At 37.7% G+C, this 19,058-nt stretch overlaps 1 protein-coding gene across 4 annotated transcripts in view; it reads right to left on the bottom strand.

Moving 5' to 3' along the window:
* AP3B1 (adaptor related protein complex 3 subunit beta 1) overlaps positions 1-19,058 on the bottom strand; it is a 186,939-nt gene that overhangs the window by 147,346 nt on the left and 20,535 nt on the right. For all 4 annotated transcript variants that reach the window (XM_054715136.1, XM_028139688.2, XM_008161965.3 and 1 more), the window contains exons 2-6: positions 17,360-17,435; positions 16,904-16,978; positions 7,015-7,110; positions 6,248-6,408; positions 3,780-3,846 (exon numbers count right to left, since the gene is read on the bottom strand). In XM_054715136.1, the coding sequence (XP_054571111.1) occupies positions 3,780-3,846; positions 6,248-6,408; positions 7,015-7,110; positions 16,904-16,978; positions 17,360-17,435 (475 nt within the window). The remainder of the gene's footprint in view (positions 1-3,779; positions 3,847-6,247; positions 6,409-7,014; positions 7,111-16,903; positions 16,979-17,359; positions 17,436-19,058) is intronic.

Here is a 19,058-nt window from a genome sequence, read left to right as displayed (position 1 = left end):
ATAATTCTTTTTTTTTTTTTTTAATCCTCACCCAAGGATATTTTTCCCACTGATTTCCAGAGAGGGGAAAGGAGAGAAAGAGGGGGGAGGGGGAGAGAGAAAGGAGCATTGACACATCGATTAGTTGTCTCCTCCATGCATCCCTACTGGGGTTGGGGAACCTGCAACCCAGGTAACATGCCCTGGACCGGGAATCGAACCCACAACCCTATGGTCTGTGGGCTGATGTCTAACCACTGACCAAAACCAGCCAGGGCAGAATTCTTGTTGATTTTAAATGTCAATGCTGACATTATTAATTTGGGGGAAAGAAGAAATATAACTGTCTTCCTTCAATGAAGTATTACATACAACAAGCAAAAGTAATAACAAAGATAAGATCCATAAATATCTCTATAGATCTAAGAATATTTTCATTCTATCTGTAAGAGATTATAATCATACAAAGGGGGGGGAAATCAGAAAACATTCTCAAAACTAATTTAAATACTACTGAAACCTAGGTAGATCTGAATCTTCCATTCCAAACCCAGAAAAACTAAAAATGTAAACCTATGTCCTAAGTATAATTAAAACACAGAGAATCTCCAAACTTCAAATTACATGTAAGTAGAAAAGTCAGTCCTCAATCCCAGAGTTATCTTTCATGCTTATGTCACAAAACTTCACAGAGACCTATCTCAGTCTGATAAAACTGCCCAGAACAAAGCAGACAGGAGTTGGTGGTAGGTATAAAAGGTAACTAATAGCAACAGCAGAAAGAGAACTCTAAGTGTGAAAATACTGCAAATGATTCCTGGTAGATCAAAGCAGATTATGAGGAAGGATGCTTTTAAGAGTCAAGGAAAAGGAACACCATAGAAACTGTAAGGTGACAGAAAAAAAAAAAAAAAAGAGGAAAAAATTCAGGCTCCTAAAAGTAAAAAATAATAATAATCAAAATAATCTTAGGACATATATCTCTTTCTACGGATGCCCTTCCCATAAAAAAGTAAAAAAAAAAAAAAAGCCACCTAATTTTTTAAAAAAACATACTTTGCTATTCTGTTATTCCGCTATTCTGACAGAGAGTGCTCTTATACTAGAATTTTGCAAAGTTCCTCAAACTCACATCACCAACCCTATTCAGAAAAAAAATGTAAAGATGCTAAAGTAATCTGTAAGTACTAAAAACAGAAAATCAAAACAATTCAACTGATGAAAATTACCCACAAAATAATCAATGATGAAGCAAAAGAAAACAAACACAACACTCCAAATGAATTAATAAGCACCCTCAAAGCAGTATTTGGAGAACAGAAAAATTACATGAATCAGAAATTCAAAAACAGAAAACAGAAATGAACAAGAGACTTCAAAAATAAAGTAGTTAATTGAAAACAGGTAAGAAACAGAAAAAAATCAGACATGATTAAATTGCAAAGTGCCCAACATTAAGAAATGTGGCTCACATTATCCACAATATATTTAGTTATTAGCTCCTTTCCAGAATGCAGAGAAAGTGTTGTTTCATAATTGCTAATGTACCTCTATGGGGAGTAATGAGATGGAGACAACTGAGTTAAGCAGTGGTTTAGGGTTGCATTTTATCTTGGTCTTACTTTTATGCTATTATAAACTGAAATTGCTTTATCATTATATAATTGAACTTGCTATATTGGTATATAAGAAAGCTATTGCTATATTGATATATAAGAAAGCTATTGATTTTCTGTATGGTAATTCTATAACCTGCTTCTCTACTGAGCTCTTTTTTTGTTTGATTTAGTTTTGTTCTTTATTCTTCATGATTTATTCTAGAAAATGAATCATATTATCTGCAAAGAGAAGTTGTTGTACTTCCTTTTTTCTAATTCCTATGACTAATTTTTCTTGTCTAATTATATTGGCTTACACCTTCAGTGCAATTTTTAATAGTAGTGGAGAAGGTGGGCATCCTTGCCTTGTGTCAATCTAAAGGAAATGCCTATAATATGTCTGCATTAAGTAACATGCTGACCCTGAGGATTTTCTGTTTTCTTTGAAATATATTTATTTATTAAACAAAACTATACATGTTTATCTCTTAAATTATACCAAATATTATAGAAGAAATACAATGAAGATCCTGCTTACATCATAGGTTAAAATAAATTTGCTGGATGGCCTAGGAATAAAACCTCCAAGTATAATCCCATGTATAATACAATATTTTTAAAAATATATATTGAAAACCTCATTAAAGGAATTAAAATGTTCAACAGAACATATTCACTTAATGTAAAAACAAAGCAGTAAAGAAGGAATGAAGAACCAAAAACAAGTAAAATAGCTTTAAATTCAACTATATCAATAATAACATGAAATATGAATGGATTAAGTAATCTAAGCAAAAGGCATATATTCAAAACTGGATTAAAAAACAAAACCCAACAATATGCTGTCTACAGGAGACACACATTAAATTAAAAATACCAACAGGTTGACAGTAAAAGCAAGGAAAAAGATGTATCATGTAAACAGCTACCATAAAAAAGCTGGAGTGGCTGTACTTACAATGGACAAGGTAGAGTTTAAAACAAAAAGTATTACTAGAGATAAATGGACATTTTATAATGACAAAAGGAAGAAAAAAACAATTATAAACATATATGCACCAAACATCAGAGCTCCTAAATATATGAATACTGACAGAATTAAAAAAATAAATAGCCAGCTCTACAATAATACCAGTAGACTTCAATACTCCAGTTTCAATAATGGATAAAACTACCAGGCAGAAAAATCAAACAAAGAAACAGAAGACTTGAACAATACTATAAACTAATTAGGCCTAACAAACATAAAACATTACACCCAACAACAGAATACACATTCTTCTCAAGTGCAAATTGAATATTCTCCATGATAAATCATACACTACACCAATCAACAATAGCTATAAGGGGTTAGTAGCTACTGTATTTGGATAGCTGCTAATATTATCCTAAAATGAGCTGGCAGCCTTTTCCTCAATAGTAGAGCCATATAGGTTGGTGCAGAAGCCTTCATCAAAGAAACCATTATATCAGCTCCTCCAGAGGTCAGCTCACAGAACCCATGGGTCATCACTATTCCTAGATCTCATTATCACCACATACAAAGAATGGGAGTGAAAAGGAAAGAAGGCAGAATTATGCCCATTCCTAAAAGATGACTCATATTAGCCAGTCAGATCATTCTTACCAGTCAATAAAAGTCTTGTACATATGAAAATGTTCAGTATTTTTTAAAAATTCTAATACTAAAACACACTTCTCTAATTTTTCAGTATCTCTAATGCTTTTTAAAACTTTATTTTAAAGTAATTATTTGTTCCCAGGTGATTCAGCCTTTACAAACTCTAATAAATCATTGCTTGAAATAAAAACTTTGGCACTAAAAGCAGTTAACAATTCAGCCACAGATTAAAGAAAGGATTTTTTTTTAGCAACTTGCTCTTCTTCAGATTCTGATGAAGAAACATGTAACCAACAAAATATTTTTTTTAATCTTTATTGTTAAAAGTATTACGTATGTCTCCTTTTCCCTCCATTGACCCCTTCTAGCCTACCCCAGGCCTTCACCACTCTATTGTTAAAAAATAATTTTAAATGCAATCCTTCCCTTTATGTGGATACTTTTATTCTTCAAGGATTGTAATGTTCTACTTTTATACAATTCAAAAAGCAATAAGAATAATTACATCAAATATATAACAGTAAAATGATACTGTGTAAATAAAGTATAATTGTACTCGAACTTAAGAATATATTACTTACTGTGCTTTTATCCTTCAAAAGTTTTTCAATAACTTCAATTAACATTTCCTTCTGCTCTGGATCAAGGCTAAAACATAAAGAGAAAAGAACATACATTAATTTTTTTCCTTTAATTCTAACTTTATATGAAACTAACCATTTCAAAAATATTGAGAAACATTTAAAGAGGGAAGGGAAAGCGAGAATTACAATAAAGACAGGAGGGTTGTGGAGAGTTTCTTAAGGAAGTGACATCTCAGAGGAAGCTTAAACAACTGACTTTAGAGCTGGAGTAAGGAGGAAATTTTCCAGATAAGAGACTGAAGGAGGAACAAGAGATGGTAATGAGATAAAAACATTTTATGTAGAGGAATAACAGGCAGTAGTGAGCTACTAGACTGTAAATCCAAGGGAAGAAGAGTAAGAGTTGAAGGGGAGAGAGAAAATGGAGCCCTGTGATAAACTTTTAAACCGTCACAGTGAGTTTCAATCTTATTCTGCAAGTTTATAAACAAGAAAAGATAATGAGTGAGAAGCATGATATAACTTTATCTATTTTTTAACTAGAGGCCCGGTGCACGAAATTTGTACACTCTGGGAGGATCCCTCAGGCCAGGCTGTGACCTCTCGCAATCTGGAAGCCATCAGTCAGACATCCTTAGCACTGCCGCCGCTGGGCTCACCAGCTGTGAGCCCGGCTTCTGGCTGAGTGGCGCTCCCCCTGTGGGAGCACACTGACCACCAGGGAGAAGCTCCTGCATTGAGTGTCTGCCCCCTGGTGGTCAGTACACATCATACCAACCAGCTGTTCCACCATTTGGTTGATTTGCATATTAGCCTTTTATGCCTGCAGGATCAGGCTGAAACCAGCTCTCCAACATCCTCCAAAAGGGCCCTGATTGCAAGAGGATGCAGGCCAGGCCGAGGGACCCCACCAGTGCACAATCGAGGCTGGGGAGGGATATGGGAAGCTGGTCAGCCGGGGAGGGACCGCGGGAGGGCTCCAGGGCATGTCCACCCATCTTGCTCTGTCCTGATCAGCTGGACCCCAGCAGCAAGCTAACCTATCAGTCTGAGCGTCTGCCCCCTGATGGTCAGTGCACGTCATAGTGACTGGTCGACCGGTTGACTGTCTGCCCCCTGGTGGTCAGAGCACATCATAGCAAACGATTGAGCAGCCTCTGCATATCATTAGCATATTACGCTTTGATTGGTTGAATGGAAGACCAGACACTTAGCATATTAGGCTTTTATTATATAGGATATTTATCTTTATGTTTATTACTATAATAATTATCTGAACATTCAAACCTTTTAATTCTTTCAAATTTCAGCCCCAGTCTCCCTTCTCCAGGAAGTCTTTCCCAACTAATGCCATTTCATTACATCTTTACATTATGAAACCCCATATGATAATCTCTGAGCCCTATCCTATTACAGGTATTGTTAGTGTGCCTTTGTATGTACATATATATCATATGTTAATATCATATTCAATTATAGACGGCCTTTAATTATTTAGCATATGTTTGATTTTTTCCTCAAATGTGTGATAATACATCTACGTTTTTCATACATTTTATATGTATTTCACAACACCAGGAACCAAAATAATATTGACAAAAACCTGTGGAATTAATGGTAACAGAAAATAATACCAAATTATTGCAGATAGTATTATTTTTACTTAAGCAATATGTTTATCACAGAGATCAAGAAGTGTATGGTATTTTATTTTATTTTTTTTATTTTTTTAAATATATTTTATTAATTTTTTTACAGAGAGGAAGGGAGAGGGATAAAGAGTTAGAAACATCGATGAGAGAGAAACATCGATCAGCTGCATCCTGCACCCTTGTGCCCGCAACCAAGATACATGCTCTTGACCAGAATCAAACCTGGGACCCTTGAGTCCGCAGGCCGACGCTCTATCCACTGAGCCAAACCGGTTAGGGCAAGAAGTGTATGGTATTTTAATAAGTATCATAGAAATATGGTATGGAGCTATATTTAAAAAATTATTTACTAAAATATCTCTGAGAAAGAATCAGACAAGGAAGGAAACTGCAGGACCAAAGATGAAGAAAGGGAAACAGAGTTGAGAAGATAACATACTTACGATTCCTACCCTACAGTAAACTGAAAATAATAATAATTTTCTAGTAATATATGTGTATGTGTACATGAGAGGTAGACCATATAAATGAGAATTTAAATTCTGATTATTCTTAAGTTATAAAATCTATAAAGTATTACAGGCTTTAACAGGCTCACAAGTAAAAACCTGTGTAGGGTCTCTATAACCTAAACAAAGTTGTCTAAAGAATTTTTGTGGTGGGAAAAACACAGTCACTCTTTTAACTCCTTCAAATCACTACTTAGTATAAGAACTGATTAGTTAAAAGAGCTAAAAAAAAATAAGCCTCCACAGATTATAGAGCATTTCATATAATATTAGAAATATTTGGCATTATTAACAAGGCACCTACCTGTACAATTTTTGTATTGCATGGGCTGCATTCTTCCTAACATATGGTGATAAATCAGCAGAAGCTTCCTTAATAGCGAGCATCATAATAGGTACAATAATTGGCACTCTAATACTTGACAGAACTCTCAAAGCACTTGCACGAATTAGCTGATTTGGGTCCTAAAAATTATGCAAAAATATTCATCAAAATTTCAAGTTTACAGTATTTCAAAGACATCTTTATGACTTAGTTAATAGATGCTTATAGGGTGCAATGTAAAAATAGCAGGGGGAAAGCTACTTAATTTACAATAAATAATAAGTATATGGAAATTGGTAAAAAAAGAAAAGGATTAATAAATGTTTATTTCTCTGAATAATGTTTAATAAGAAAAGTAATGATTATAATTCTTGTTAATCATTTATTATTAAACATACTAAGTTTTTGAGTTTCATAATAATAAAATGGTACAGGTCATAAATTTTGACTTTAAAAAGTCATGTTCCCTCTTTGTACACTTTCAACAACTAGTTAGTATAATGATGAAGAGTTCTCTGATGCATGATGATCATTATACTAAACACAAACTGAAACATACAGGGCAAGGTCCAGTTGGTTATATAAATTATTTTCTAAGGGTATTGAATAGGCACTGTGAGAGGCCTTTTAACTCTTTCAAAACACTACTGCGCCATTTAGTGAATTATTGCTCCACTTCTTTAAATGACACATCTTCAACTGTGCAGAAACCTTGTAGCTATTTGCCTGCTCACTCTATTATTTACCTTCAGAGCTCGCTGAAAAGTACTTATGGACAAGAGTGCCAGATCCTGCTGTTCTTCAGCATATCGAACCAGGTAAACATATACTAACTTCTTGATCTGTTAAAAAAAAAAAAATCATTTAATCCTAGCCAGAGTGAAAATTAAAAATTCAGTATTTTCTATACCAAAATCCATTCTTAATTTTCTTGAAGTAAATAACTGAGCCTGGTCATGGCTTAGATTATAAAATAAAGATGAATACTGGGTGGGTTAAAAATAGTTTTCATATAGAAAATAATGCAATAATTAATAAATAGTAATACAAGAATTACACTGTTTCGTGTACTCACAACTGTAAATCTACTTCTGCCCCACCCTATATATATTATAGGATAATGAATGGTAACAGAAAAAGCTTGTGAAATAGGAATTTTAATAATCCAACCTATAATAATAACATCCTACCAAGGTGTTCTTCCTCTCAAGGGGAAAAAACGTCCTTGAGCAAAACTAATAAGACTATTCAAATATTAACTGAACTAAAAAAATAGTTTCAAAATGAGGGATACAAATAATACAAAGAACTTGGGTTCTGCCTACTAATTATATGGTGTGGTAGATTATGTTTCCTCATCTGTCATAAGGTGCTGAAGCTCCAAATCTATTTCTATGGTAATATTCACATCCCAATATATATTATATAATATCTTCAGCACAGTAAGAATAACATGTGACAAAAATGCCAAAGGATGGAAGTGTGTTCAGAAAAGTGTTTTTCAAGACAATTTAATTGCTTTATAACAAAACTATGATAAACAGAAAAATTAAATGAAAATTAGAATTTGAGTTGAAATCCATCAATTGCCTCCTTCTGGCACTGCTCATAGCCTGTATTTCAAATATCTTCAGATACCACTGCCTGATTAATTTCCTTATATATCAGTATAGTACATACCTAAAAGTTTATGGAATGCTCAGAGAGCATGAGAAATGAATAGAAGTCGTTAAAAATAGCTGGAATTGATGCTGAAAAGGAAAGTCAGTGCTACACTGGGCCACATTTTATATCATACTAACTCATCTAGACTACTTTAAAGACAACTGCATGGCCTCCCTTTCTTCCCACTCCAATTTCCTTTGACACAGCATAGTTTTTGAGTTCCTTTACCATCCTTTTGCTCCCTTCTGAACTCACTCCAATTTGTCTATATTTCTTTCAGTACGACATTCTAAACTACAAATGAAGGTTAAGAACAAACTTGTTAAGACTTTGTTCCAGATGAGGTGCTTCCAGTGATACAACTAATTCTTAATTACGACAACACACCTTTTCCAAATATTCTACTGACTAAATCAAGCCACACTTGAAAACTGTCCTGGTGAGGTTTTTTTTTTCTTTCTTTTTCTTTTAAAAGAAGGGCAAGATCTTACATTTACCTATAGAAATGTTCAACAACTTAAATTCAACCCGTCACGGCATCCTAAGATAATTTTAGACCTTAATTTGTAATCTGACCTATTTTGCTGCTCTTTAAAATTTTATTAGCACAAGTGAAAACTTAATGAGCATACATTCTACATCATTATTATTAATAAAACTCACTAAATGAACAAACTTTTGCAAGTCAACCAATCTGTTACAGCTCCTTGCTTCTAAGCATTAGCCAATCAAGAACAAACTCACTCCTAAAAACAACCACACCTCTGAATGCCAATCAATCAATCAATGGCAGTTTCACCCAGATGATCTCACATCTACATATGTTATTAACCCACTTAGGCCACTGAAAGACTATGAACCTTTTTTTTATGAACCCTTTAAATAATCCCTTAGAACCAATGATCTTACACAAAAATACAAATGGGTTCCAAAAAGTATGTGTATAAAAGTATATAAGATGGCAACCAAATGATCCAAAATATACCCAATGTTTTAGATTTTTTTAAATGAAAATATGTTTTAAAAATTCTTAAATTACAGTTTAAGAAGCATTCATCTAATTGAGGTATCAATGATTTTCTCCCCAACCAGATTTTAAAGTTCCTAAGATTACAACAGGATCAAAAAGCAATTAACATTTGCAGGTTAACTAATTTATATATAGCAATTTCAATATATCAAATTAATACACAAGATGTATTTATGTAAGATTGTTTCTCAAATCAACTTTGGAATGAACACAAGGTTACTTAGCACAGAAATCATTCCTTATTTATCTCTATATTTCCAGTACTTATCAATGTACCTATCACAATGCCTGGCATATTGTAAGAGCTCAATAATTATCAGCTGAATGAAACATCACAGCCCAATGGTAGACTGAAAATAAATTAAGACATTTCTCATAGATTGCTACATCTAGGGTCTAATTTACCACCAATGGTTATAATTCATATCTTTTCAGATGTTTAGGAGGACACCAACATACTGTGAAGAAATGATAGGTATTATAAAGATTGCCTCTAAAGTCTTTAACTTGTAGGGTTTTTAAAAATTAATGACTTTGGATATTCTTTCTCCTAACTAATTATATTCAGACTTCAGTCCACAGTTTTCTGGAAAGTTTTGAAAGAATGGGTTAGAGTCTACCCATTCCCTCATCCTCTTGTGATTTCTTAGTTAACACCTTTATTTACCAAACTGGTATAGCCAACTTTTAAAGCTGAATTATAAACTCCAGAATATATCCAGAAGTTTATATTGGCAACACTGAAAAATTCAGAACCACAGCTGAGCTAGTAGGTATTGCTATAATTACCCACTATTACAGAAGGATTCTGTGACCGTTACAGCAAAAAGCATAACAATATTAAATCACAGAAGGTTGCAAAACACTAAATTTGTTCTAGTTCTGTTATAAGAATCAATCAATATTGACCACAAGAGGCCTATGCACTGACTGGCTGCAGGTGTGCAGAGAAAACCTACTTTCCCTGAAACCATTCTGTGACCAGAAATGGGAATACTTAAAGCTCCGTGACTACACCATTTTCTGATCAGTTACTTTCATTCAATGTTACAACACTCCTTGCTGTAAAGCTAATCATAGCAGAGCCCCAGTAGGCTGGAAGAACACAGGCAGAACTGTTTAATTAGTTTATCAATACTAGTACATCAAACTTCATGAGTTATTGACTAAACCTTTGATTATTTTTGTACTATAACCACCGACTGCTTACTAGGTCACTTTTGGCATCATTTAACATCAAATGGCAGATGACGTATAGCTCAACTGTGTGTCTAAGGCAGCAGGTACTTATAAAAATGAATTTTGCACTTGATAGCAATAAAACATCAATCCTCTTAAGAAGCTTATGTCATTTTCCGACAACATTAGAAGATTAAGCATGTTTCAAAAATAACAAAGTATTTCAATAACAAAAGAAATTCAAACAAATAGACTAGTAATTATGCTTCTAGTGACATTTTGTTGCAACATTATGCAACAAACCAGAATCTGATTGTAAATGAAAACAATGAACAAATAGAAAAGTTCAACTATTATAACTATCTGAAAAGTACAAACAACTTTGAATGAACAATAACTAGTACAGAATTTTCTGTTTACAACAAGAAGACTACAAGTTCAAGGAGAACTAGTTTATTGACTACAGATTTCTAAGAACTTGGTCATTTCTACCCATATCCTATCTAATAAAAGAGTAATATGCAAATTGACCATCACTCCAGCACACAAGATGGATGCCCCCATGTGGACACAAGATGGCCACCACAAGATGGCCAGCAGAGGAGGACAGTTGGGAAGGACCAGGCCTGCAAGGGAGGGCAGTTAGGGGTGACCAGGCCGGCAGAGGAGGGAAGTTGGGGGCGACCGGACCTGCAGGGAAGGGCATTGGGGGGGGGGGGGGGCCCCAGGCCTGCAGGGGAGAGCAGTTGGGGGGGACCAGGCCTGCAGGGGAGGGCAGTTAGGGGCAAAAAGGCTGGCAGGGGAGCAGTTAGGCATCAATCAGGCTGGCAGGGGAGTGGTTAGGGCAGTGGTTCTCAACCTTTCTAATGCCGTGACCCTTTAATACAGTTCCTCGTGTTGTGGTGACCCCCAACCATAAAATCATTTTCGTTGCTACTTCCTAACTGTAATTTTGCCACTGTTAATGAATCGTAATGTAAATATCTGTGTTTTCCAATGGTCTTAGGCGACCCTGCTAGCGGTTCTCAACCTGTGGGTCGCGACCCACAGGTTGAGAACTGCTGCTGTAGAGACTAAAACCATCAGAAAACGCAGATATTTACATTACGATTCATTAACAGTGGCAAAATTACAGTTAGGAAGTAGCAACGAAAATAATTTTATGGCTGGGGGTCACCACAACACGAGGAACTGTATTAAAGGGTCGTGGCATTAGAAAGGTTGAGAACCACTGGGTTAGGGGGTGATCAGGCTGGCAGGCAGAAGCGGTTAGGGGCAATCAGGAAGGCAGGCAGGTGAGCAGTTGGGAGCCAGCAGTCCTGGATTGTGAGAGGAATGTCCCAGATTGGAGAGGGTGCAGGCTGGGCTGAGGGACAAACCCCACCCCCCGATGCAAGAATTTCGTGCACCGGGCCTCTAGTTTAAAACATAAAAAATTTATACCAATGCCAGATATCTCCCAAAGGACAGCTAATACCAGATATTGATTAGAGGTCGAACTAAGGTGTAAAAAGGAGGAAGGAATCAAACAGGAAGGATGGCTCTAAAAGGGGAATGGTCTAAGACTGGTTCTGAAGCCAACTTACTTGGCTTTGGACTCTTACTGTTCCACATACTAGTTGTATGACCTTGGTCAGATAATTTAACCTCTCTGCTACCTTGTCCTCATAGACTGGAGAATGTTAACAACTTAATGCAAATAAACTGACAACCTAGATGAAATGAATAAATTTCTTGAATGACAAATTACCAACACAGATCCAAGAAGAAATAGAAATTGGAAATAGTCCTGTGTTGGAAGTCCACAAGACTATCTTAAGGCTTGATGATTTGCTAGAAGAACTCAAAGGGCTCAGAAAGATGTTATACCCAGGGTTATGGTTCATTAGAGCAAAAGTAAAATCAGCCAAAGCAAACAGCATATAGGGTAAAAGTCCAAGTTTCCAAGATCTCTTCTGCCAGTGGAGTCACCTAAGACCTGCTTAATTCCTTCAGCAACAAAGTATAAAAAAACAACAACCATGTATAAAGAGCTGACCACCAGTAGAACTTTGTAAGACAGATTGTCCAGGCTTTTTTTTTAGGGATCACGTAGGTGCTGTACGCCTAACGCACATACACTGTCATCAGTATCTATGACATTAGTAACTAAAGCTCCTGAGCATAGAAGGAAAGCAAATTTTCACCATAAATCACATGTTTAGTATAAACGATTGGACAAACTGGTATACCATGGCTCAAGACCCCAGGCTTGTAAGATACTCTTATCAGACAGAACAGTCCAAGAGCTCAGAAATAAGGACGTACAGATAGATCAATGAAACAGAAAAAAGTTCAAAAATATAATCAAGGATTTTTCACAAAAATGGCAAGGTAATTCAATGGGAAAAAGATATAGTCTTCTTAATAAATGATACCAGAATAACTCAGTATCTGGGGGCTGGGGGGCGAGGGGGATCTCAAATCTTACCTCACACCACAGAAAGTCTGCTTACAATTTGGGCCTGACTGGTATCTGGGAATTTCAATTTTAGGGATATTCCCTCATTCCCTAACTAATAAGTGTGGTTTACACATAAACAATGTGGTTTGCGCTAAATATCTGCTCTCTTTCTGGGAGTCTGGAATTTTGGTATATGCTAAGCAGTTAATGCTTACATGAACAACCCTCAGTGAAAGCCTTGGGCACTAAGTCTCTAATGAGCTTTCCTAGTAGACAACACTTGACACATTTTATTACAACTGATGCTGAAAGACTTGATTGTCACTGGGAAAATCACTAGAAAAGGATTCTTGGAAGTTTGCATCTGGTTTTCTCTAGACTTCGTCCTATGCATTTCTTTTAGTACCAGATTTTGTTATGTATCTTTCTTTAATCAATCATAACTATGAGTGCGACCACATCCTGATTCCTATGAATCTTCCCAATGAATCATCAAATCTGTGGGGCATCTTGGAAACCCCACCATGACATGGATCATAGATCTAAATGTCATCGAGAAAACTAGTAAACTTTTATTTTTATTGTTTAATATATATTTTATTGATTGCAGAGGAAGGGAGAGGGAGAGAGAGATAGAAGAATCAATGAAGAGAGAGAATCATTGATTGGCTGCCTCCTGCACGCCCCCTAGTGGGGATCAACCTTGAAACCCAGGCATGTGCCCTTGACCAGAATCGAGCCCGGGACCCTTCAGTCCACAGGCCAATGCTCTATCCACTGAGCCAAACCAGCTAGGGCAAAACTATTAAACTTTTAGAAAAAAAACAGGAGAAATCTTTGTGACAATAAGTTAGGCAAAAACTTCTTACACAGGTCATAAAATGGCCTGAATTATCACTGAAAAAAAATCAGTAAAATGGACTTTATCAAAATCAAATGTTTGACTTTTAAAAGACATTAGAAAACAAAAAGGAAAGCCACAAAGCAGGAGAAAATAAATAATAGTGAACAACCATCTATCTGACAAATGGCTTGTGTCAGAATATATAAAGAATGCTTACACTTCAATAAGACAAAAAAGTAAAAACAGGCTAAAGACTTGAACAAATATTTTTTTAAAAAGCTTATCCTCACCTAAGGATATTTTTTTATTGATTTTTCTTGAGAGAGAGAGAAACACTGACCAGTTGCCTCTCGTGCATGCCCCTACTGGGAATCACACCGACAACCTAGTTATATGTCCTGACCGGAAATCGAACCTGCCACCTTTTGGTGCTTGGGATGATGCTCCAACCAAAGGCTTGGGATGATGCTCCAACCAACTGAGCCCCCTGGACAGGGGGCAAACAAATATTTTAGAAAAGAAGATATATGACTGACCATTAAGATCATTAAAAGATGCTGAACATCACCAAATATCCAGAAAGTTGCAATTAAAAGCACAATGAAGTTACCATAAAGTCTAACAAGATCAAGTGTTGGAATGGATGCAAACCAGCTGGAGCTCTTCATATATTGCTGGTTGGAATGCATACAGACACTGCACCATTTTCTAAAAATTAAACATATACCTCCCAGAAAATGCAACAAACCTACTCCCAGATATTTACACAAGTTAAAACATATGCCCACAGAGCATTTAATTCAATCCAATTTTATTTCAACTGATAAATTTTACAACTGTGAGATATCCAGATTACAGCAAAAAGAAACAAAATGTGAATACACAAAACAGCATAGATGAATCAGTTTCCTAAGTAAAATAAGTCAAACACAAGATTCCATACTGTACTGTATAATTCGATATATAAGAAATTCTAGAACAGCAAAAATATAGTGACAAAAAACAGGTAACACCATACACAAAAATGAACTCAAAATGGATTGCAGTCCTTTATATAAAAACTAAAACTATAAAATTCTTTGGAAAAAGACAAGTATAAATCTTCATGACCTTGGATTTAACATCGGTTTCTTAGATATGATAATTAAAGCTTAAGCAAACAAAGAAAAACTAGATCCACTCACACCGATCCACTCAGTTCTGCCCAGGACGTGAAATCATCCCTTTATCCAGCTTATGCATACTGCAATCACATCATAGTTACCAGACTGACTGTTAAAGTATCAATAACAGTGCTTGTGTTCAAGTAATCCTTATTTCACTTAATAATAACCCCAAAGCCATTCACTTAACTTTTATTACAGTATATTGTTATCATTGTTCTATTATATGTACTACTAGTGGCCCAGTGCATGAAATTTGTGCACGGGGGAGGGGGTGGTGTCCCTCAGCCCAGCCTGCACCCTCTCCAATCGGGGACCCCTTGGGGGATGTCTAAACTGGCAGTCAACATCCCTCTCGCAATCTGGGATCACTGGCTCCTAACCGCTCACCTTCCTGATCACCCCTAACTGCCTCTGCCTGCCTGCCTGATTGCCCCTAACTGCCTCTGCCTGCCTGCCTGATCGCCCCTAACTGTCCTCTCCTGCTGGCCTAATCTCGCCCCCAACTACTCTCCCCAGCTGGCCTGATCTCGCCCCCAACTGCCTCTGCCTGCCTAATCACCCCTAACTGCCCTCCCTTGCCGGCCTGATCTCGCCCCCAACTGCTCTCCCCTGCTGGCCTGATCGCCCCTAACTGCCCTCTCCTGCAGGCCTGATTGCCCCTAATGGCCTCTGCCTTGGCCCCCACCACCATGGCTTTGTCCAAAAGTCGGATGTCCAGAAGATGGACGGTCGATCTGGTCTAATTAGCATAGTATAGACAGGTTATATAGGATAGGATTGCTTAAATGGGGGGAGGGGGCCCTTTTCATCAGGAGGAGATGCTCTTGGCAGACAAAAATACATAATCCCTATATCTGGACTGATAGCCAGCCATATGCACTATACTGCCAAACTGGTCATTAAAAAATTGAACCGCTTTCTTACATCTTACACCAAACAGCTGTTGCCCTTAAAACCCCTCCTCATCCCCCACCTTAGGTTCTACCTTCGCAGTTCACCCAGATTAGGTTCTGATTGGCTGGTTTCTATGCCAGTCAGTGTTAAAAGCTCTGCCTCCTAGGCAGCCATTGGCTCCTTGCACTTCACCCAGAATAGGTTCTGATTGGTCGGTTTCTATGACAGTCAGCATCAAAAGCTACGCCTCCTAGGCAGCCATTGGCTCCTCACACTTCACCCAGATTTGGCTCTGATTCGTCGGTTTCTATGCCAGTCAGCATCAAAAGCTCTGCCTCCTAGGCACCCATTGGCTCCTCACACTTCACCCAGATTCGGTTCTGATTGGTTGGTTTCTATGCCAGTCAGCGTCTCTGGGCCTATCAATGGGCCTGATCAGAGAGGCAGGGCTGATCAGCAGCCCCAGTGGAGGCCCAAGAGAAAGAGAGGCATGGCTGCTGGCCAGGCCCAAGAGAAAGAGAGAGGCAAGGGCTGATCAACAGCTGCCATGGAGGCTACGGATCAGACCCTGCTTCTCTCTCCAGGCCCCTCTTCAGGCCTGATCTGCGCCCCCACGGCAGTCAGTGCTGGATCACAACGCCTGCAGCGGCAGGCAGTCCAGTCGAGCCTTCAGTCGTTTTGGATGTTACGGACCCTGGGTTTTTATATATTAGGATTAATAATGCAGTTAATCTCTTACTGTGCCTAATTAAACTTTAACATAGGTATGTATGTACAGAAAAAAATACAGTGTAAATAGGATTTGGTGCTATCTGTGGTTTCAGGCATCCACAGGGGCAGGGAGGGGGAAGAGTAGTGTATAATGTCATCTGAAAATAGATTGTGGTAACTTAAAGATGTATATTGTACCTAGTGGTAAACTGTAATAAGTTAAAGATGTACACTGTATACCCCAGACTAAATACCTACTGAATACATAAACAAAACAAAGAGATATAACTTTAAGGATATTAATAATACTTGATTATAAGGGGAAAAAACTTTCTATATCCTTAATTTCTACCTGTTATACTCCATTATGTCCACCTAAAACATCTTCCCCAATGCCACCAGGTCCTTGAAAATATTCTTTAGTGGAGACTGTTCCTTCTCCCAAACTTCCCAGACTCAAAAGGAGGACCAGGTATATTCCTTGATGCTCACAGTTGCTAACAATGCACAAATAGGAGGCATGTGTGCTGGCATTTTGAATTTTATACAGATATTACTACTTCCTACTAAGTAAACATACCTTCCTCAGAATCAGCAAAAATCTAGTGATACTTAAATATCTTATGGTGCATATTAAGTAAGTGAAAGCATATTATTCTTTTCCTAAAAAGAAAATCATGAAAATTATGAACCAAAACAGTACCTCAATATTTTTACTGGCCACATTCTTCACAACAGCAGGAAACAGTTCAGATGCATTTTTCCCTTTTGCAATCATCTGAAGAATAAAAGTGAAATATAAGGGCTGAAACTTCTTTTAAATTATTCATAATTAGTATCCCTCTTTGTAGGAAGTCAAAATATTGTTGTATATAATCTACTTGTCTGCAAAATGATCAGTTCTTTTTATCTCATAGGAGAAAGATCTTGATATAAAGAGGTAGGGAAATCAAAACACAGAAAAGATAAAATTAGAACTCAAATTTCTGAATTTCAACACTTCAATATTTCTTCCAAAACATTTTAGACAGGTAATTTTAAGTTAATATTGAAAAGCAAATGGCATGTTCAATTTGATATTCATCATATTATTTAATATGTATATTTAATATAATTAGTACGTCATTTTCCAAAAATTAAAATTATCTAGTTTACCTACCCCAACAATCCGTTTCATAGCATCCAATTTAGCAGAATCTTTGTTGCTCTCCAACATTTGCTTTAGATCTTCATTCCTATATAAAAGAAAAAATAATTCCAAATTTAGATTTTCACAAAACATAGCTTTAAAATAAATCATTTTCATAAGAATTAGAAATATGATGGGCAATGTTAAGTTAGGGCATTCTTATTTATAACTAGAGGCCCAGTGCACGAATTCGTGCATAGGTGGGTCCCTTGGCCAGACCAGCAATCAGGGCCGATTGGGGCCATGGGAGGTTGGCCGGCCAGGGGGAGGAGCCACGGGAGGTTGGCCAGCCAGGGGGAGGGGCCGCAGGAGGTTGGCTGTGGGAGCACACTGACCACCAGGGGGCAGCTCCTGCATTGAGCATCTGCCCGTGGTGGTCAGTGTGTGTCGTAGTGACCAGTCAACCAGTCGTTAAATCATTTGGTCATTTAGGCTTTTATATATATCTGAATTAGATATATATTTCTCATCTTAAATCTACACAAAATAATATCAAGTGTTATGGTGCCATAAAGCCCACCAATTAAACAAAAAAATAAAACTGTATCTCATTTCTGGGCAAAATATCAATGTAAACACATATTCTCTCATTCCAAAATTTCTTCTGTATAATCATTTAAAAAATAAGAAAAATCCTTGACTCAGCATTAAAATATTTTAATAAGCCAAAAAGTTAAAACTTCCTTCAGAATATCTCAAGAAAGAGTACTAATGAAAGAAAAGCTTCGTGTCATTTATACCATCCCCCAACTTTCCCCCCAAAAGAAGAATATAAATATGAAGGGAAATGCCAAATGACACTCACTAATTCAAAGAATTAAGTAAAGGCAATTTTAACATCTCAACTAGATACATAAGACAACTCTGATTAATCTCCAGATAAATATGCTAAGTGAGAAAAGTTAATCCTAACATACTGCATTATTCCATTTATATAATACTAGAGGCCTGGTGCACAAAATCTGTGCACTGGAGGAGGCGAGAAGGGCCTCAGCCCGGCCTGTGTCCTCTCGCAGTCCGGGAGCCCTCAGGGGATTTCCGACTGACAGCTTAGGCGAAGTGGGCCTAAGCCGTCAGTCGGACATCCTTAGTGCTGCTGTGGAGGCGGGAGAGGCTCCAGCCACTGCCGCTGTGCTCGCCAGCCATGATGAGCCCGGCTTCTGGCTGAGCAGTGCTCCCCGTGTGAGTGCACTGACCACCAGGGGGCAGCTCCTGCGTTGAGTGTCTGCACCCTGGTGGTTAGTGCGATGACCGGTCATTCCGCCGTTCGGTTGATTTGCTTATTAGCCTTTTATTATATAGAACTAGAGGCCCGGTGCAGGAAATTCGTGCATGGGGGGTGGGGTCCCTCAGCCTGGCCTGCACCCTCTCCAATCCGGGATTCCTCAGGGGATCTCCAACTGCCTCTTGCAATCCGGGACCACTGGCTCCTAACCACTCACCTGCTTACCTGCCTGATCGCCCCTAACCACCTCTGCCTGCCTGTCCGATGGTCCCTAACTGCCTCTGCCTCGCCCCGTACCCTGGACCCAGGATTCCCTCCTCCAGCTAGTTGCAGGCACCCAGGACCCGGGCTTCCCTCCCTCTGGCCGGCGGCGGGCACCCAGGACTCGGGCCGGCTTCTCCCAGGCCAGCCACAGCCATAGGGGACCGTGAGCAGGCGGCTTCA

The sequence above is a fragment of the Eptesicus fuscus genome, chromosome 4 (genome assembly GCF_027574615.1).
Source record: "Eptesicus fuscus isolate TK198812 chromosome 4, DD_ASM_mEF_20220401, whole genome shotgun sequence".
NCBI lineage: Eukaryota > Metazoa > Chordata > Mammalia > Chiroptera > Vespertilionidae > Eptesicus > Eptesicus fuscus.
This window is presented reverse-complemented; position numbering and strand designations above follow the sequence as displayed.